This window comes from Felis catus, chromosome A3, assembly GCF_018350175.1.
Source record: "Felis catus isolate Fca126 chromosome A3, F.catus_Fca126_mat1.0, whole genome shotgun sequence".
NCBI classification, from domain to species: domain Eukaryota; kingdom Metazoa; phylum Chordata; class Mammalia; order Carnivora; family Felidae; genus Felis; species Felis catus.
In genome coordinates this window covers 135,574,168-135,595,517 of record NC_058370.1, presented here as the reverse complement: position 1 = coordinate 135,595,517, position 21,350 = coordinate 135,574,168, and the positions used below count along the sequence as shown (strand labels likewise).

At 54.0% G+C, this 21,350-nt stretch overlaps 1 protein-coding gene across 17 annotated transcripts in view; it reads left to right on the top strand.

Moving 5' to 3' along the window:
- The window catches only part of RNF144A (ring finger protein 144A), a 339,972-nt gene that overhangs the window by 92,491 nt on the left and 226,131 nt on the right, over positions 1–21,350 (top strand). For 13 of the 17 annotated variants that reach the window (XR_006596046.1, XR_006596045.1, XR_006596044.1 and 10 more), the window contains 4 exons: positions 2,794–3,001; positions 9,212–9,359; positions 15,247–15,336; positions 16,069–19,466. Coding sequence is in view for 2 of the 17 variants with exons in the window: in XM_045055006.1 (XP_044910941.1) it covers positions 2,794–3,001; positions 9,212–9,359; positions 15,247–15,336 (446 nt within the window). In the remaining 15 variants the exon portion in view is untranslated. The remainder of the gene's footprint in view (positions 1–2,793; positions 3,002–9,211; positions 9,360–15,246; positions 15,337–16,068; positions 19,467–21,350) is intronic. The other 4 variants (XM_045055006.1, XM_023252141.2, XR_006596038.1 and 1 more) reach the window with 1 other exon arrangement.

The window sequence follows — 21,350 nt, the reverse complement described above, 5'->3', positions numbered from 1 at the left end:
GCGTCCTGAAAAGAATAGCGCTCTGGTGTTTCCCAGTGGATTTTCTTATTGATCGATTCCTGTCTTCTACACCAGCTGGCAGAATTCAGGAGTGGGGGTGAAGAGAGGAATATTAATAGAAGTCCAAGTCAAAAACCCTGGGGCCATATTCACAGGTTTTGTGGTGCCCTGGCAGCAGGGGAAGGATGTTTGCATTTGGCAGATGGGACAGATTATTTGCCCTTTGCTTCTCTGATAGGGAATCTCTCCCCAGGGGACAGGGGAGAGCCTGTCACAGCTCCACGAGGACAAAAGTCTCAAAATTTAAGTCATTGCCATGGAAACCTTAACTGGATCTGCTCACCCTGCACTCCATGATAGAATTGGGCCTTTGAGGACGAGGCTGGCTTGTAGCTCCGTTTGCTGGGCGAGGGGGGATGGGGCACAGCCATAGGTGCATGAGGAGGGGTCACCGGCGGCGTGGGGAGCCAGCCCCTCCCTGAAGCCAGAGTAGAGGAAGGGGCAGGAGGGTCCTGGGAACCAGAGGCGTCTGCATAAGGGCAGCGTGTTCACCGAAGCTCTCAGATCAGCACTAACCATGGGGTCCATCTGGAAAGAAAACAGAACAGGCTGAGGATTTCTCTGCGTGTCACGTGGGGGTTGCTGTGCTGGGGGCCCCCATCCGGCATCGCCCTCCCTCAGGGGCCGTGCCCATAGGGGACCCCGGAATCTAGTTGGGGTGGAGCTGGGCTCCCCTAACACACTCACGAGCAACCAAGGCAGAGCCGTGTAGAAACATGAGGACGTGAATCAGGCCGGGCAGGGGGAGGGCCGAGGGGTCACCTGCCTAGCTTTAATTCCCCAGGGGGGACCTCCGTGGGGCCTTCGCTCCCTCCTCCTTTCTCCCATCCCATCGGCTTAGGCTGGCTCCGCACACACGTGCCTCAGAGGCACCACCTGGGATCTGACGGCCACAAACTTCCCTAAAAAAGCAAACCCTGAAACTCAACTGATGAGAAGAGCTGATTTTACTCATTCACTCACAATTAGGAACATCATAAAGATTTTTCATTACTCTAACAGAAATCGGTTAAAAAGCAGCACTTTTTCCTGGATTCCAGAGTTCCTTTATATTAATAGGTTCTACTAAATCTTCCCCTAGACCTACCAGTGTGATGGTTTCCTGCCCCCCGATTAAGTCCTCCTTCAGAAAAACAGGTCAGGGGAGGACTTGCATTTGAGCAGGAGTGGGCCAGCCATGGCCAGCTGGCCAGAGGGGCCGGGCCCATGGCCTGGCGTTATAAATAAAGCTTTATTGGAACCCTCATTTACAGATCAACATGGCTGCTTCTGTGCCCCAGGAGCAGAGCTGAGTGCTTGGAGAGAGACCGCATGACCCTCCAAGACCAAAATACTCACTGTCTACTCCTCTGCAGAAAACGTTTGCCAGTCCCCAGAATAGAAGACAGCCTTCAGGGTTGTACCTGACGCAGCTTATTCCTAGAGGGCTGAATCCGGCCTCCCTGTTTCATTGGGGAACGTGGCACCGCCTACGTGTGTCCCGGGGCGGCCCGTGTAGGTGAAGTCTGGGCACACGTCCAGCCCACGTCCAGCCCCCCCCAGGCTGTGGTAGATCCCTAGTGCACACAGATCCCGTTTTCCACGCAGGTGAGCTTCACCCACCCTGGCCGTCGGTGGGTCACACGGCCAGGAGACTTGCAAGTGCCTTTCATTGCCTTCCAAGTTTCCCTGGCAAAATTCGGCGGTCTCGGGTTACTTCCCCAGAGCAACTGCTGGAAGGCTTAGAAACCAGTGGCCTACTTGAGGGCCTTTGAAAATAGTCCGTAATCCTTTGGCCCACGATAGCTTTCTGGAAGAGACTTCGCATTCTGTGCGGTTTCCTGTCGGGTCCTGGCTGCTGCCCGTCACTGAGGATTCAGTGTCACCCCAGACAAGCGCTGAATGAGACGAATGACCAGGCTCACGAGGCAGGGGCAGCTCGGGACTGATGATTCAAAGACTTGCCAGTTCTGCACCGGGACACGGAGGAGTGGGAACGTCAGTGGCATCCTGGCCAGGGCTGCCCTGTTTTTCAAAACGCGCTTCCTCCCTAACTTCCCCTAGTGGGGCTTCTTAGCAGTTTGGGCTCCACTTGGATGGGAAACCCGGCCCTTTCACACAGTAGTTAGCCCACGGCTTAGACTGAAATCTGGGAAGGGCGGCAGCCTGGGGCAAGCGGGCCGTTTGTGGAGAAGAATTTGGCCACGTTCCTTCCCTCCTCTCTCTCTGTCCCCCTTACTGGGCATCATCCGAGCGCCTGCTGCGCGCCTCGCCCGAGGCGAGGTGGTGAGGCTGCAAGACTGAAGACACGGGCCTGACTTTAGAGAACTGCGTCCTGGGGAGGCAGACGAGGGGGCAGAAGGCCTGCCTGGACCGTGGCCTGTGGGCACTCGGAGAAAATCCTGCCCCGCCGTCGGGCAAGGCTTCCTGGATGTAACGCAGGCAGGGGCATCCCGGGTACCACCCGGGTTCAGACAGCAGCATCTCTAAAGGACTCTGAGTGTGTTTTGTGTGGGGCGGGGGGGGGGGGGGCGCGGGGGGGGGGGGTCATAAGCAGGGAGTGTCTGGAGGGGAGGAGAAAGAACCAGACGGGCACCCGATCACGAAGGGCATAGGATGTCAGACGACGCGGTCCGGACGTTCCCACCCCATTACAGACCCGCAGCCCTGCGCTGACGAGATCCCTCAGTCCGAACATACCGTGAGATCCTTCGTGTGTGGACTCTGACGTGGCTGTTTTTGTCCTTGTGCTAGAGGTGCTGCTGGACCCCTGTCGGACCTGGTGCCCTACTTCCACCTGCCAGGCCGTGTGCCAGCTCCAGGACATGGGGCTGCAGACACCCCAGCTGGTGCGGTGCAAGGCCTGTGATGTGGAATTCTGCTCTGCCTGCAAAGCCAGCTGGCATCCCGGCCAGGGCTGCCCGGAGACCATGCCCATCACTTTCCTTCCCGGAGAGACCAGGTACATTCCTCACGGGCGGCCGTGGAAGGCACGGGCTGGGGCTGGGGGCTGGGGGGGAGGGAAGAACACGACTCCCGAAATGTGTCTCCGGAAGATACGACCGCCATCTGGATCCGTCTCTTCCTCTTCAGCCTCATTTTAATTTTTTTTAACGTTTATTTATTATTGAGAAAGAGAGATAGAGCAGGGGTAGGGGAGGGGCAGAGAGAGAGGGAGACACAGAATCGGAAGCAGGCTCCAGGCTCCGAGCTGTCAGCGCAGAGCCCGACGCGGGGCTCGAGCCCACAAACTGAGAGATCATGACCTGAACTGAAGGCAGATGCCCAACCGACTGAGCCATCCAGGCGCCCCGTTCTTCAGCCTCATTTAAACCCAGGATGGTTGGTTGGTTGATTTTTTTTTTTCGTTTATTTATTTTGAGAGAGAGAGAGAGAGAGAGAGAGAGAGAGAGAGAGAGCGCAAGTGGGGGAGGGGTAAAGAGACAAGGAGAGGGAGAGAGAATCCCAAGCAGGTTCCGTGCTGTCAGCTCAGAGCCGGATGTGGGCTGGAACTCACCGACCATGAGATCATGACCCGAGCTGAAATCAAGAGTTAGATGCTTAACTGACTGAGCCACCCAGGCGCCCCGGCTGACTATTTTTGAGAACCGATTACGTGTCGGGTAGCGAGCAAAGCAGTGGCTCTGTAAAGTTTGTAGGAGACAAACCGCACTCTGCCTCTCCAGAAAGACAGACGCGTGACAAACGCCTGTCACTGCGGGCTTTATGACCCGTGATACCTGAAGTTTTTCCGACACTCCGTTGTCAGGAACGGGATCAGGAACGGGGGCAGGAACGGGAAACAGAGTAGGTGGGCCGTGGTTATAAGTACCAGACGCATCCCCAAAAGGAGGTTCCCAGGTGCCCGAGACCAAGAGGTTACGTCTGCCTGGCAGAGGGGGCGGTCAGAAAGACGTGGGGCGGCAGGACTGCGTCTAGGCCCTTCCGCCCGCTGGCCGGGCCCTCCGCCGGACCACCAGGTGGGCCCTGTGGCATCAGTGTGTGTGCCTTGAAGTGAAGGAGGCTGAATCACAAGAAATTGGTAATATTCAGCTATTTTTGGCCTGCAAGGTCTGTGGCACAGATGGCTTACCGAGACAACGTGGGCCCTGTGCCTGCTGAGGCTGCGTTCTTGACGGAGGGACTCCCACCATCCACCCGAACGTGTGGTCACCAGCTGTTCCCCGTTTTCTTCTCCCTGTTCTGCTGCCCCGCCCCTGCTCCTCGAAGCTCCACCTGCACAAAGAACCTACTGTTTCTTGTCCCTCGGGCACAGCCCTCCTCTCCCGAGTCTGCACGTTTGCGCCTGTGTCTGGATGCCCCTTCGCCACCCTCCTCCTTTACCTGGAGTCGACTCGCCACCCTGGAAGGCACGGCTCAGGTCCGTCCTTTGTCAGGCTGCCCAGCTCCCAGGGCGGGGCTGGCGACCCCACCCTCTGCCCCCACTGGAGATTGGCCTGCCTGGATTACGAGGCCAGCCAGACTGCGCCCTGGGGCATCCGTTTATGTGGCCGATTCCTCCACGAGGCTGAGCTCCTGACATCACAGCCTGTGTTGGTTTGAACTCTTGTCGCTGCAGATCTTGGCATATACAGCAGGCACTCAAATGCTCGAACGAGTCACTTACCTCGTATTTTAGGTTCTTAATGTTTCGTAACTTTGCAAGAAGAAACACACTTCTGTGTGGTCAGAGTGCACGTTGCTGGGAGAGCTGGGTGTCCAGGGTGGGGACCAGGTAAGGAGGAGGTGGGTGGGCAACCCGGTTACCTGTTTAAAAGAAAACACCCAGGGCACCTGGGTAGATCGGTTAAGCATCCAATTCTCGACTTCAGCTCAGGTCATGATCTCAAGGTTCCTGGGATGGAGCCCCGCGTCAGGCTTGGGATTCTGTCTCTCTGTTTCTCTCTCTCAAAATAAATAAATAAATGTTTTAAAAAATTAAAAAAAGAGAGAAAGAGAGAGAGAGAGAGAGAGAGAGAGAGAGAGAGAGAAACTCAGTAAGTGAGTGGGTTTCTACGTTCTGTTAAGAAGGAAAATCGAGAGTGAGAAAGAGTTGATGCCCCATCCTGGGTGGGGTGGAGGAGGGACCCAGCCGCGATGTTTCTTAAGCGTAGAACTTTCAGATTGAAGCTGGTGAGTGTTGGGAGCCTGATGACTTAGTATTTCTTCACCTGTGATGTTCTGGTCTCTTCAGGTCATTGGAGAGGGCCACAGCCATTGCACCCTGTACACCTGTATTAAATCATCACATTGTACACCTCGCAAAGAACAAAAACAAACAAAAGTGGAAAATATCACATTTTGCATAGTAAAAAAAAAAAAATGGCACAGGGAAATTTAGATCCAAATTCAGCAGTCTCATTTTGCGGAAACGTAAACATCAAAAGATGTCACGTAAAAAATCTGAATTTCTGGCTCGCGGAGCCACACTGAGCCATCCTGCATCCCCAGTTCCTGGCAGTCGCTGGAGCCCAGAAGCAGCCGGCTCTTTAGAAGGGGGTTTGTGCTGTCTTTAGCCTGCGAAGTCCTGACCACACCCTCTTGCTCCCTGGTCCTGGGGCTGATGGCAGGTGGCGTTTGTAACTGAGGTACACTCAGCTGTTTTCATTGCGGTAGGGTTGTTTCCCCCATTCCCTTCACCGCTTGACCGGTGTCAGCGGCTGTGTTGGCCTGTCTGCCTCTTAAAGACATCAGAACATGCGTGGGCGCCTGGGTGGCTTAGTCGGGTAAGCGTCCGACTCTAGACTCTAGACTTCAGCTCAGGTCGTGATCTTGATGGGGTTCTTGAGCCAACGGCTAAGAAAGAATTCTTGAGATGTCTTTGGTGCGAAAAGGTGAGGGGACAGGCCCGTGGACCGACAGAGCTGCACCGGGGTTGTGAGGAGTGACCGATTATATACTTTGAGGTTGGGGTGAGGGATGGCGTAAGTCTCTAAGGAATTTGAAAGCAAGGTTTTCAGGACCTCGGAGTAGCTGCTGTTAAGATAAGGTTACTTTTAGTCTTTAGTAAAACAAAAACATTAAGGAAGTGAGGCAGCCATGAGTTCCTCGGCCTGACTCAAGGAACCTGCATGTTTCAGCTCTATCTGTGGGCTGTGAGTTGTAAGGAGATTTAATCTAAGCTACATTGCTCTTGCCTTTGTTTTTCTCCTCAGTCTCAAGGTTCGAGGGCTCGAGCCCCTCATCGGGCTCTATGCTGGGGGCATGGAGCCTGCTTGGGATTCTCTCTCCCTCTCTCTGCCCCTCCCCAGCTTTATCTGTCTCTCTCTCAAATAAATAAACTTAAAAAAAAATAAACGCATAAAGACATCAGAACGTGCAGATCATGAGGAAGCTGTCAAGGGCTCCTACCTGCCTTCATAACTTTGAATTTCTAGTGAGAGTTGTCATTAGTAGTCATTTGAAATATAATTCAAATGCCAAAATATGTTTGAAAACCATTGTCCGTACCGTGTAAATTTCTATACATGCCACAACACACCAGAGCTTACATATTTTAACTGTTTCCATTTTTTTTTTTTTTTTAGTTTATTTTTATTTATTTTGAGAGACAGAGAGAGAGACTGAGCTTGAGCAGGGGAGGGGCAGAGAGAGAGAATCCCAAGCATGCTCCGTGCTGTCAGCACAGAGACCAACTTGGGGCTCCATCCCCAGACCTGTGAGATCATGACTTGAGCCGAAACCAAGAGTCAGTGGCTCAACTGACCGAGCCACCCAGGCGCCTCTATCTTTTTTTTTTAATGTTTATTTATTTGGAGAGAGCGAGCGGGAGAGGGGAAGGGCGGAGAGGGAGAGAGAGAATCCCAAGCAGTTTCTGTGTTGTCAGCACAGAGCCCAGTGCAGTGCGGGCTCGATCTCATGAACTGTGAGATCATGACCTGAGCCGAAATCAAGAGCGGGACGCACAACTGACCGAGCCCCCCCACCCCCCGGCACTCCTAACTGTTTCCGTTTTAAAAAGTCTCCCTGAGAGAGGGTCTTCACTCTCCACTGATGTTACGCCCCCTCCCCGTTCATGAATCACGTGAGAAGATTGGTTTTCATGACGTGAAGGTCACTGCCGGCTTTCAAACTGAAACGGTGTTATCTAAGCTGATAGCCGGCCTCAGTCACGGATCTGGTGACTTTTTGGCTCTCTGCAGAAACCAGATTCACGTTCAGGAGCGGCCGGCTCGCGTCGTGTCCGGTCCTGCCAGAGGCTACCGCGGGGTTACCTCGCCCGCGCCTGTGACCGTGACCGCCCTGGTTCATGCTAAGTCACGTGCGCAACCAGCCTGCGGGGCGTTTTGCCTTCCCTGTAGAGTTTGAGCCACAGACAGTGTCCTCTTTTGGTGACAGCATGACAAGCACTGCCACCTACTGCGGGCCTTGCTACCCCTGTGCCGGGTTCCGTGTGAATGTACTACGCGCACAGGGAGACCCTTTAGAGCTTCACAACTGCCTCCGATGGGGAGGCACCGGCCTCGTTTCTAGTGGCGGAAGGGGGACACTAGCACTGGGGATACCCGAGTGGCAGGGCCGGGACTCACGCGTCTTTAGACCCGGGGCTCCTCCCCGACAGCCTGCCTCCTCCCAGCATGTCCTCCCTGGTCACCTGCTAGTGAACAGAACAGAACCGCGTTCAGCCGGAGCCCAGGCCTCACGGATCATCAGATTAGCTCTACTGAAGTCAAACCGTTTTTGATAGTTGCATTTACTGTGATGCCTGTGGAAGATCCGCCAGCCAGAACGCACCCAAAATGCCAGAATTTGCCCACTCTCAGTGAACGTATGCTCATGAACGCATGGGGTTCCGGAAGGGTTGCTCGGTCCCAGGGGCAGATCATTTTTCCCCTGGCGGTGTTGGTCTGATGTAGCGGGTTCAGATAATATGGCAAACGTGTTGCCATGACCCGTGATAACTTCTTGTAGCAGTTAACCATTTATCCTTCCAGATGTTTCCATGCATATTTGTTTAGCCTTCCCTTTCAATTTAATAGCGTGGGATGGACCGTCACACTAACGCATCTGTGTCATGTCTTTATTAGCATAGAATGGTTGCTGTCATGTATCGGTCACTTCACCCATGCTCGGTGCTACGCTGGGCTCCTGTCACGCGTCACTGTCTAGCATGCGCACGCTGGGAGGTCTGAGGCCTGGAGCGGCTCTTACACTGCACGTGACCCCAGAGAGCTTGTCTGCAGAGAGCCAGCACGTGACCCCAGGCCTGCAGCCCCTCAGGCTAACCACCTGACTCCCCAGCCCCTCAGGACAACCGGATTTGCCAGGAAAGCGATTCTGTCAAGACAGGCCCAGTAGATCTAATTAAATGATGAGCATGTATCTGTAACCGTTTTTTCTGATAATAGCAAAGCGCATAAAAATTGTCATCGATCCTTTGGAAATTATACAGATATATGAATAAGGAACATACAATCCGACCATAATCCCATTACACAGACACCGTCATTATAGGCCTTTGCCATAGTTTCTCTCTCTCTTTTTTTTTTTTTTTTATAATTTTACGTATTTATTTTTAATGTTTTATTTTATTTGAGAGAGAGCGAGTGGGGGAGAGAGAGAAAGATTTTTTTTTTTAAGTTTTAATGTTTATTTATTTTTGAGAGCAAGAGAGAGCAAGCGGGGGAGGGACAGAGAGAGAGGGAGACACAGAATCCAAGGCAGGTTCCAGGCTCCGAGCTGTCAGCACAGAGCCCGACGCGGGGCTCGAACCCACCAACCGTGAGATCAGGACCTGAGCCGAAGTCGGGTGCTTAAGGACTGATCCACCCAGGCGCCCTGCCATAATTTCTTTTGTTTGTCTACACATATCTAAACGTGAATGCCTCCTGACACTGCTTTTTCCTCCCCCTGAACCCAACTGGCTGACCCACAGTTTCTTTGGTGATTGTTTTCTGGAGGGTTAGCTTCATCGGTTTCACTCTGTAACATCTGATAAGAAGGGGGGGGGGATGGGCATCGCGGGGAGCACCCGTTGGGATGAGCACTGGATGTTGTATGGGAACCAATTTGACAATAAATTTCATATTAAGACAAAATAAAAAAAAAAGAGAAGGGGCCTCGTCCCCTCTGGCTGAACTAGAGCTTGCAGCCTGGCCCTGCCCACGCCTCTCCCCTCCCCTCCCCTTCCCGGGCCCCAGTGAGCGGATCACTGACAGACTCTCTCCCGCAGCTCTGCTTTCAAACTGGAGGAGGACGACGCGCCCATCAAGCGGTGCCCCAAGTGCAAGGTGTACATCGAGCGGGACGAAGGGTGCGCACAGATGATGTGTAAGAACTGCAAGCACGCCTTCTGCTGGTACTGCCTCGAGTCTCTGGATGTGAGTAGAGCCTCTGGGTGCGAAACCCACCTGCTGCCCTGAGGAGCTTAGAGAGTGTGCCCAGGGGAAGCCGAAAGAACATTATCAGATGTTTTTCTGTGCTTCTGAAAATAGTAATTCCCCCAGTGCAGTGGTGCCAGAAGATGACAATTCGTGCAGGGGTTCCAGAAGCCAAAGGGCAGCTCAGCCTTGGATTGAGCCTGGGCAGGTGGGGGGCGGGGTCTCAAGGTCTTTGGTTTTGTCTGCGGGGACCATCTGGGCTCAGTCTGCTGTAACTGAACACCAGAGAGTGGGCGCTGGAACAACAGGCATTGATTCTGGAGTCCAGTAGCAGATTCGGTTCCTGGCTCTTGACCTCCCTCGGTGCCCAGAGAGGCAAGAGAGCCCTCCTCCTGGTTTATGGACGGCCGCCTTCTCACTGTGTCCTCATGTAGCAGAGAGACAGATTGGTGTCTCCTGGTTGAATAAGGGCACTGACCCCATCCTGGGGCACCCACCCGTCTCGTGACCTCATCTAACCATCTAATCACCTCCCAAAGATGCCACCTTCGGACACCATCACGTGGGGGATTCAGGCTTCAATGTATGAATTTGAGGGGGAGGGGAGGATGCAAACACGCAGGCCAAAGCAGGAGTGTTAGTGGAATAGGAAGGGTAAACAGAGGCAGGGCACTGGGGAACATGTTGGCAGTGGCACAGTTCAGTGACCTTCTGTCACCCACAGGGCAGAAAAACATACACTCTGTGCCATCTGGCAGAATGGAAGTTTCTAGCCTCATATGGCCACCTTCTCCCAAGTGTGCCCTGTGCTGAATGTGTCCCGAGCACTCTGTACCCCAGTAGCTCTGCATGTGCTAAGTCCCCACCGAGAGCACACAACCCTCCCCTCTCGAAGCACCTGGTTTTCTCTGGAGCTTCAAGGCCAGATGCAAAGGATACTGATTTCAGTTCGATGTTCTTCTTCAACCATATGAGGAGATTGGGCATCTTGCCAAAGTGATGACATTCTGACTTTAGTTTTACAAGAGTTTATTTGTACATAGGTTTTTATTTATTTTTTAAAAAATTTTATTTATTTTGAGAGAGAGGGTGTGTGCAGAGGGGCAGAGATAGGGAGACCGAAGGAGAGAGAATCCTAAGCAGGCTCTACACTGTCAGCTCAGAGCCCGACTCAGGGTGCGAAATCACGAACCACAAGATCAGGACCTGAGCTGAAACCAAGAGTTGGCCACTCAACCCACTGAGCCACCCAGGTGCCCCTGTACATAGGTTTTTAAAACTATAATTAAGGGGCGCCTGGGTGGCTCAGTCGGTTGAGCGTCTGCCTTCAGCTCAGGTCATGGTCTCACACTCCATGAGTTCAAGCCCCGCGTCGGGCTCTGTGCTGACAGCTCGGAGCCTGGAGCCTGCTTTGGATTCTGTGTCTCCCTCTCTCTCTGCCCCTCCCCTGCTCATGCTCTGTCTCTCTCTGTCTCAAAAATAAATAAAACATTAAAAAAATAAAAAAAAAAAACTATCATTAAGTACCAGAAATGATCATCTGTTAAAATCATTACGATCAGTGACAGTCCAAGCAAATCAAGTCCCGTGTCCTGTGTGTTTGTGTATGTATGTCCTGGACAGCAAGGATGACTGTGTGCAACTCTTTTAAAACTAGTGAAAGAGAGGAGGGGTTGCCACACACCCCTGCTTTCCATCGCTAGGAGTTCATTTGCCCACAGCCTGCCCCTGCTACCCTAACTCTGATATCACTCTGCTGGTCTGGGTGAGTGTCCCTCTCAGGGGCTACATCAGAGGGGTCAGTGACCTTGAGAGTTTGCCTGTCGTCCTCAGGACGGGCCTACAGATTGTCAGGAATATACGTGCATATTTGAGATGGAATCTTAAAGAAGGTAACAGATCTGTAACCTAAGGGCCATCTTTAAAAATATTAGATTGCTTCTTTTGTGTTGTTTTTTGGAAAAGGCTTCTGTTCCTTTATTAACTTTCAGTTATGAAATGTACAGCAGAACCGTGCATAGCTGAACAAATCTCAGTGAGTCATCACCTGTTTTCTCTCCTGGAGGCTTCCTTTTCTCATCCTAGGCAAGTTTCATAAATCGGTTTGGCAAGGTTAATCTTCTTTAGCGTAGATCCAAACAAGTTTGTTCTATGACCTTGCGTGGTGGGGAGAGATGTTAGAAGGATGTCTCAAGCGCTGCAAAGTCCTTGGGGCCTTAAAGTTCTTACAAATGTATGTATATAAAATTATATGTGGCCTTTCTCTACGTTATGCCTATAATTTTGCATTTTTACCATAATCCAATTTGGGGGGAAATCTGATTTTTAAATTCTGATGTTATCATCTAGTATCTGGTCTGCAATTTGCCACTCCTTACAACTTTTCCTACAGGGGAAAGGAAGGGAAATGCCAGTTGTGTTACATGTTAGCAAATCTCCTGGGAGACTTTTCTGGGGACGGATTGAAAAGGAGCTGACAACAGGTTTAGTTTCGGTTGGGGGTGGGGAGGGGAGATCACTGTGCTGCCTTGATGAAGTTACAAGAAAGGGAATGGCCTCCGTTGAACACAAAGCTGTTGGCTCTGCTCTGGTCCCTGGAGAAACACCCCGTCTGTCTGTCTTTCTGTCTGTCTGACTCCCTTCTGAGGCCCGGGTTCCCCCACCCTGTGCAGAAGGCCTGGACCCTCCTGGCTCTGCCTGAACTGATGACAGAGGAACGGCTCTGCCCTTTTCCACCTTGAAAGTCATCATCCTCCTGGCCAAGTGCTTCCTGTTAGTCTCTGTAAAGGAGGAGCTGCTGAAAAATGACCGTGTGGCTTAGAAAGCAGATTCTCAAGGAAAGCGAGTCTGCCCTGGGGCCATTTGTCGGGGCAATAACCATGATTTAAGACGAGTGCATGAGCACATGGCTGGAAGCCAGGAGTGCTTCTAAGACAGGAGTGCACTTTACTGGTCTTTCTCATCTCGGGAACTTCTCCACTCGAGACAGCCTCTTGCACATGTACACATCGAGGAGTTATAAATCACATCAGGCTGCTTCCTTCCATTGTGGGCCTTATTCTCCTCTCTGCACCTGGCCCGGACCCTCACTGGTGTGCACATCGTGCTCCCCCTGCTCCCCGCCATCGCCACACAGTTGAAAGGGACACATGTACTCTCTTCCTTTTATTTTTTGGGGGGATAGTTTTTATCGAAGTAATTGTTACATGGCCCACCCTGTGCAAATTGTTCTACAAACCCATTTTATTTAAAACTTTTTTTTAACATTCATTCGTTTTTGAAAGACAGAGACAGCACAAACGAGGGAGAGCTAGAGAGAGAGGGGGACAGAATCAGAAGCAGGCTCCGGGCTCCAAGCTTTCAGCACAGAGCCCGACGTGGGGCTCGAACTCAAACTGTGAGATCATGACCTGAGCCAACGTCGGCCGCTTAACCAACTGAGCCACCCAGGCTCCCCAAACTCATTTGATTTACTACACGCGTTCTGTCTGTGGGAGTTGGAATTAGTTTGCGAGCAGAATTTGTTCTGGAAACATGCTTGTAATCCAAAGCATTTGTATATCAGAGTGAATTTCAAGAACCGTTGGCTCAGTTGTGATCACGTGACGTTCGGCATCGCGTAGGTCTCCTATTGGAAGACATCTCTGGTTTATCAAGTTAAAGTTTATTAGAAACGTGTGCTCGTCTTCGTGGGATGCTCCCAGAACAAGTTACTTGCAATCCAAGGTTTTATTGTACTTCCTTTTCTCAAGGGGAATCTGGGAAGATTTAATGGTTTCTACTCTTTGATCTTTCAGTCTCTAAAAGACAACAATCTGGGAGGAGAACCCACTGGTGCAAGCCCGAATTTGACACAAAAGGCCTGGCGGGGGGGGGGGGGGGGGGGGGGGGGAGGGATTTACTTTTATCCTTGAATCTCTCCATGATTGCAGCTTTCTGCTCATGCGCCATTGTTTCTGTTTCCAGCCAGGGGCTCAATGAAACTTCCCTGAACGGTAGTAAGGGAAATGTTGGCCTCCCACAAAAATACACCTGGATTCCTGGCAGGGCCTGGGGTGGGGGTGGGGGGTTCTGCCCCAGGGCTTCGCCAGGAAGCTTAACATCACAATGAAATCAAGTGTGTTTTGTAAAAGCATCTTCCAGTGCTTTTGTCAGGTGTAAGAAAGGACCTATTTGAACAAGCTTTTCATTCTGTTCCCGAAGCTGGCCCCCAGTGTCCAGGCTCCACTGGACTCCTCTGAGCAGAGGCTGGGGTGGAGGCTGTCTCCAGGAGGCTGGCGGAGTCCATGATCTTGAGGAGCTAGTGACCGCCCTGCCCACCCCACCCCACCCCCACCCCCGCTTTTTTTTTTTTTTTTTTTTTTTTGTATTTCAGAAAACAAATTCAAAAGCTGTTCAGGAGCCTCCGGTACAAGGCCTTATGATAGTCCGTCTGGGAAAATGAGACATAGCAATGAAACATTAATTTCAGTGTATGAGTAAGTTAATATCAGGATGAAGGAGGGCGTAATTCAGAGTTCAAGGAAGCGCGGGGGGTTCGCGGTGGACAGACGCCGTCAGGAGTAGCTTCACAGCAGATGAAGCACCGGCTGGAAGACGCTTTGTGTCCACGTGTACCTAGGCTTCCTTCCACAGTCGCGGGGACCGGTAGAGGCCCTGAGGCAGGAGCCGCAGGCTGGGACGGCAACTCCCGCAGAAGCTTCTTGCTGCTGCCCCAGAAAAGCCAGGGTCTGCTGATGTGGGTGTTGTACATTCTGGCACTGCGAGGGTGGCCCGTAAAAGCCCCAGATTTTCCGCCAGCGTCGTTCTCAGGATGAGCCGAGGGCCCGGGGACGGCGGCCGCCCAGTCCGGTTCCGACAGAGCTGGGTTTAAGGGCCGGGCACACGGGTGATGTCCGGCTCCGCGGGGCTCGCGGAAGAGTGACTTCCGGGCCTCTCCGAGACCCGGGGCCCTGTGCTCATTCATCCCTTTCTCAGGGGGAGGTCGGCTGTTTACACCCCCAGTTAAATGAGTGTGTGGCCCTGGGCCCCTCTGCACTGTTTACTGAGCTGTCGTTTTTCGTGTTCAACAGGAGAGAAACGGCATTTCCTGCTGGAGTTGGGGGAGCGGAGGGTTTTGTGTGCAAAGCCCCTTCCTGCTCACTTGGTGCGGGCTCGGGATTTGGGGGCCGAGCGCTGAGCCCCGAACATAGTTAGAGACTGTCCCCGGCTGAGGGTCCCCCTCCCAAGAACCTGACAGCGATCAGACGGGAGGTGAGGGTGGGAGGTGAGAGCGCCCGGAGGGAGGCAGGAACAGGATGTTTCCGTGGGTCAGAACTCACTTCAGACATCTGGAGGAGTTGGAGGCGGCAGATGGTTCCCGAGCTGCTTGCTGCTGAGGAATGAGTAGGTTTTCGTGGTCTGAGCTGAAAGGAAGCCGCACTTCCCAGGTGGGAAGCCCGGCACTAATGGAGGAGGATGAACCTGAGATCAAGAGAATCATCTAATCCGGGGGTAATCCTGCCGGGCGGGCGGCCGGAGGATGTAAAGGCAGCCGAGCTCTGGGGGCATCAAACACAGCCAGGCCCGGGAGTGGCTGGCGGAGTAGCTGGGGCCTGTGACCTACTTGTTCACAAGCCCCACTGCACTGAGAGCCTCTCCCCTGCAAAAGCCAGAGATCTGGGGCAGGGCTCCCTCTAGTGCCCGAGGCCACGTCCCGTTGGGGAGGCCACGGGGAGAGAATGGAGGAGGGAGGTCCCCAGGAGGCAGCCCGGTGCTGTGGGTGTGAGCCCTTCCTCTGTGCCCCCCACCCCGCGCCCCTGTCCCCCACTTACTTTGGCCCAGGCAAGACTCACTCGCCGAACTTCGAGGAATCTGCCATCCACCCTGCTCTCTCTCCTCTTCCCAGGATGACTTCCTCCTGATCCATTACGATAAAGGACCGTGCCGGAACAAGCTGGGCCATTCCAGGGCATCTGTGATCTGGCATCGGACACAGGTAGGAGGTGACTCACCTGGAACTTTGATCCCCGGAAGAGAGAGTGTGTGTGCGAGCCAGTTGGTTGGAGACGCGATGTTTAGAAAAGTAGAGCTAGTAAAGGTGGGTCCTGCCCGAACTTTTCTTGCTCTGCGATTGTGTTTCTGGTAGCCCTGGCCCAGAATTGTGGCAAATAGGCATCGCGTTTGGCGCGTGGTGGTTCTTGGAACGTCAGACTGTAGGTTTCTTGCACCTTACTCATGGCTTTGGCGGTGATCCATTCTGTCGGTTAATTCTTGCATGGCCCTTAATGAAGAGCTTTTTTTCTAGAAGCCTGGAGGTAAGCAAGTTAGTCACAGGAAAGAAAAACAGAAAGAAAGGAAGAAGTCCCTACCTGGTGGTGTCTGAGCAGCAGCCTGTGGGGTTTACAGAGGGCCAGTGCATTCATATTCATTCATACTTTCAACATGCATTTATTTCCTGCTGCGTGCTGGGCGCTATCCTAGGATAGGGTATTCACTGGAAGAATAAGATTCATCTGTCTTATTCACTGGAACACTTCCAGTGAGTAAGACAGATGTACTCCAGTGAATAAGATAGATGCGTGCCATGTATAATACACCAGCAGGACATACGTGATAGGAGTTCAGCTGTGGAGGGGATGTGATGGGGACTGCGTGGTCGGGAAGGGCCATTCGGTGGTACCCATGGTGGAGTGCTGAGTGGTATTAACCCTAAAAATAAAACTTCCAGCTATTTTACCAACAAAAATGGGCTCATTTGGGAATAGCCTGGAAATGCAGCTTGGGACATACAAGCTACAGCCAAATCACAGACCAGCCTAGAGAGCAAAGGGGAGGAACTCTCTTTTATAGAAGCAAGGGGGCGCTGGGAAGCCCCTCACACACATCAGAAGTCCTTTGGAATAAACTGGGGTGCTCCAAACATAGTGGCTTCTCACTGCTGAGTTGTGAGCGTCTCATTGGCTGGGTTGTGGCAGGGGTGGTGGGGGAGGAAACTGTCCTTCCTCCTTCTGGGGAAACAAAGTAGCAGCTAAAGTAGGATCCAAGTGCGAGGTCCCTGTTGGGTCTGCCCTTGAGGACAGTGGTGGCGTCTGAGCTCTACCTGCTGGCCTCCTGATGCCTTTTAAGTGAAGTTTCCTTTAGTAAATTTCACAGTGATGAGGAAGAGCTAGCTGTGGGAGAGGGGGACAGGGTGGAAGGGACAGTCCAGGCAGAGGAAGGACATTCTAGGCACAGGGGACAGTTCAGGCAGAGGAGGGGCAGTCGAGGCAGAGGAAGGGACAGTCCAGGCAGAGAAGGGGTAGTCTAGACATAGGGGACAGTCCAGGCAGAGGGGAGACGGTCCAGGCAGAGGGGGAACCATATGCGCAGGGGACAGTCCAGGCAGAGGGGAAAGTCAGGCAGAGGAGGGGACAGTCCAGGCAGGCAGAGGGGACAGGGAGGGTTGACTGGTAGGACTTTGGCGTGAAGGTCCGAGGAGACCGAGCAGGGTGAGGCAGAGGGTCAGAGATGCTGTCAGAGGATAGACCCCAGCAGCTCGAAGGGCCTCTGCCCACTCTCACGTTTCAGCGCCTGTGCGGCTGGCCGAGGTGGGTCCGCCGGCCCATCTCGGGTAGAGGAGCCGGTCTCAGGGCAGATGCCCTGTGAGTCACTCACTCGCCATCATTACAGCCCACGTGGCCGAGCCAACGAGGTGCATGCCGGAGGGGGCTGACAGAGGCCTTCCGGCAGGGGGGCCGGTGGCAGAAAGTGTCAGGGTTGCTTGCCAGCGGTGAGTTCTCTATCGCAACCCTCAGATGTGCCTAGTGGGGAGCAGCAGCTGCGGGCAGTGTGTCAACACAGATCTGTGGCTGGGTTCCAGGAACGAGCCCTCTGAGAAGTGGGTGGAGGACTGAAGTGGTGGCGGTCGCACAGTTCTCTGGACACCAGACACCAGTGACCCGCGCACCCGCCTGGGTGGGTTGTCAGCGGTGCGCACTGTGCGGCCCAGCAGAGCTGTTAGAGACTTGGGCCCGGGCCCGAGCTCTGACCAGGGTCTGGAGAGACAGGTGCATGTCCTGCCTCCTGCCAGCACAGCCACCTTGGGGCTCAGCCCCACCTGTGTGTGAGTTTGGCCGTCTGTGGCCATTCACGAGGAAGCGTCTGGAACAGCACGGCAGCAGAAGCGTGTGCCTGAGGGTCTGGAGCCATGTCAGGCACCAGGTGTCACAGGGCCACACCCCCTCTGAAACCTATAGGGGACCCCATTCTTGCCCATTCTGGTGGGGGCCATCGGTCCGCACTGTTCCTCAGCTCACAGATGCTTCCCTCCAGTCCTGAGTGCTGGCCGGGCCGTCTGTCTGTGCAACTCTATCTGGGTCCCTATTCCCCTTCAGTAAGGGCACCATTCCCACCCTAAGAACCTCATTTTAACATGGTGACCTCTATAAAGATGCGATTCCCAAATCAGGCCACGTTCTGAAGTCCTGGGGTCAGGACTCCACATAACATATTTGGGGGGACAGGATTCTACCCATAACGACATCTGCACCCTCTCCCCCACGCAGGAAAGGGAACCATAGCGAGGCCACGTTCCTCCTTTGCTGTCCTCCTCCCGTGTCTGGTGGGGATGAACCGCACTGATTTGGGCTCCCTGCCTTGGCACAGCAGCCCGGTAAGGGGAGGCTGTCGTGTGCACCTGTGCGGGATGACTGGCAATCAGGGCAAAGGGAGGACTCGGGGATCATGTTCTGCTCCAGCCTTTCCCATGTAGGGAATGAGCCCCAGCCGAGGGAATGTGACTTGCTCAAAGGTGGCTACCTATTGCTGTGTGACAGGCCTCCCCAAATGCATTGGCTTCATATCCTCACGTTCGCCGTGTTCACCATCTGCAGTGTGAACAAGGGCCCACAGAAGGCTTGTCTCGGTCCCCATTGGCATTAGCCGGGATATAAGTTGCTTCAGTGTCCTTCAGTTCCTTCGGGGTAGTTGGACACAGCAGAGCCCTGGCTGGTGCTGGATCTGGAGCTCCTAACCGTGTCTGTCCATGTGGCCTGAACTTCTAACCACAAGGCAGCTAGTGGCAAGCGTGAGCCCCCCAGGACAGAGCGAGGGCAAGATGGGAGCTGTGTCCCCCTTTCTCCTGGAGCCTGGGCAGTCACACCTTATCACGTGTGCCTGTTCATTCAGACGGAGAGAGTTACATGTCCCTGGGGGGTCCTGGGCAGCACTGAGATCCTGGTAACAGTCATTAACAGGACTAAAGAAATACACTTGAGAAAGAATCCAAGACACAAGGGTCCATACCCTGCGCTAGCCTGAAACCCCTTTCTACCAGCTCCTTTTTGGCTCCTGAGTGCCCGCTCCGAGCTAGGTCCCGAAGCCACTTGGGTGCCCCCGATCGCAGGAACTGAGCGGGAGAATTGAACAGAAGCATGCACTGTGTAGGGTCCCACGGAGACATCTTCTCTGTGGTGCGAGAAGCTCCCGGAACGGATAAGGTCATAGCTACAGAAGTAGAGGGTGTCCACAGGTTAGTGTTAGATTTGGGGAAAACGGTAAAACACCTGCGAACCAGTAAAACGAAGAAAAGGTAAATCACAAAACACGCAAAGTAGGGGAAGTGGGAGGGGGTGGGGCCACGGTCTGTGGGCTGGACTCACCGAGGGGCACTGTGGGAAGGGGTGGAGCCGAGGCCTGTGGGCTGGACTCACCGAGGGGCACTGTGGGAAGTGGGGAGGGGTGGAGCCAAGGCCTGTGGGCTGGACTCACCGAGGGACACTGTGGGGAGGGGTGGAGCCAAGGCCTGTGGGTTGGACTCACCGAGGGGCACTGTGGGAAGGGGTGGAGCCAAGGCCTGTGGGCTGGACTCACCGAGGGGCACTGTGGGAAGTGGGGAGGGGTGGAGCCAAGGCCTGTGGGCTGGACTCACCGAGGGGCACTATGGGAAGGGGTGGAGCCAGGGCCTGTGGGCTGGACTCACCGAGGGGCACTGTGGGAAGGGGTGGAGCCAAGGCTTGTGGGCTGGACGCACCCAGGCAGTCTGTGCGTGGAGGCTAGAGCCACCCGGGAGAGATGTTCGTGTGCAGAGGACGCCCCAGCTGTTCCTGAGCCTTCGGTGTTGACAGTGAGGACCACCGCCAGCACAAGGTAGAGACCACCCACCGCCGGAGGCTCTTGGGCGTTCGTGGCTCCTTCTTAGGGTGAAGCATCGGGTGGAAGCTTAGTCCTCATTTCCGGTGTGCGTCTCCCGCCCTTTGAGCCGCTGGGGCCGTGGGTTCTCTTCCCCTTCACACAGGTTCCTGCTTGGGACCCACTTCCCCGCGGGCTTCTTACTGATCCCACGGCGGGGGGAGCCTCACTTTGTGTTAGTGCAAAGCTTCTTGAGCAGAAATGGGTTTTCCTGTCCCCCTTCAGCTCATCTCTGAAATGTCCGGGAAGTGTTGGTGAGGCGCCTGGGGTGGCGGTTGATCGATGCCCGGACACCCCAGAACGGCAGGTGGGACCTTGTTTCCAGGGCCTGGCGACGCCTTCCTGCTCTCCACTCACTGGCCTGCGGGACCGCGGTCCTGCCAAACCCCGGTGTCCTCCTGATCTCCCCGGCTCTCTCTTTCCTCTGCTTGTCCCAGTCTGGCTCATGGAGATTCTACTCCCTTTGTCTATAGCCAAGGTCAGGGTCACGTCCTCCGTGACTCCCCCCCCCCCCCCCGCAACTGTTACCAGAGTCCCCCTTCCTCACCCCGGGCTCCGAGCATTTGTTTCTACACTGATCACTTACCGCGACCCCTCTTGTTTTCCCCTCTCGAGCATGTGGCTTAACTCTTAAGAGAGATAGACTGTCCTCCATAGTTGGGACTTGTTTTGCTCATCTTTGTGGCCCTACGCCCCAGCTCCATGCCTGAGCCAGAAAGATGCTCCAGAAATCAATCTGGTTGAAAGTGTGGTCGATTGATTTGGCTTTCTTGTGACTAGTTCACGGCCTTCCTACTCAAAGCCTGATGGAGGGACCTTTGTCCTTGTTCACTCAGCTACTTTCCCTTTGGGTGGGACAGGAAGCAGAGGGGCCTGTCCGGCTGGCCCACTTTCTCCAGGAATCCTGCAGGAACTGCTGGTGTCCTGGTGGGGGCCTGATGGCGGCTGGGGACTGTTCAGAGAAATAGCACTTGGCTGTCGTTGGGAGGCGCTGTGACTCGTTCCCTGTCTGGGGGAAACAAAAAGGCTCCTGTTAAGAAAAGTGGACTCTGGACCTGGAGCAGGTGTGTTGGAAGGAGCAGGGGCAGGAGTGTTGGTGTGACAGAGTGACAGGTGAAGGGGGCAGCACTTGAGCGGACACCCACCCTGCCTGGAAACCCCCAGCTTCGCCTGGGCTCATCTTTGTCCGCCTGTTAGATCACCTCCAGGGGCCCACCTGGTCCTCTGGCTTCTCCCATCTCTCCTGCCACCTTGTCTGTCCTCTGTGCTATGCAGGGCTGACCCATGTGGCCTCCCTGCAGCACTTTGAGGGAAGCCCAGCAGACATCGATCAAGCATGTTTCAGGAGCTCATAGGACTGCAAGGCGGAGGGAGATGTGAGAAGCACAGAAGTATTTCTCGTTGATTATTTAGGCTGGAAGATTTGAGGAAAACTATGGAAAGCGGGGCAAATAATTCTAACCATAAAGTTTCTGAAATGGGAGGCTGCAGAAAAGACTTGTGGCGTGTAGGGCCATGAAACGGGCCCAGAATGTGACCCTAGGGACAGGATGGGAGTGCCTGGAGGTTCAGTGCAGCGGATGGGAAGCTGGGGCAGAGTAGTGATTGAGCCTGGAGAAGACCCCCAGTGTCATGCTTTGACTTAAAAACTGTGGCACTAGGGAGCCACAGCAGGCTGAAGAGCAGCAGAGTAGAATGCACAGATGGGATACAACCTGAAGACTTCTCATCCTGGCATTCCTGGTCCCTCAGGACCAGGGTCTTACTCCAGCCCCACCTGCTCCTGTCCCCCGCCTATCACATACCCAGGCCGTAGCACATTCTGAACAATGGCTTTGGAGT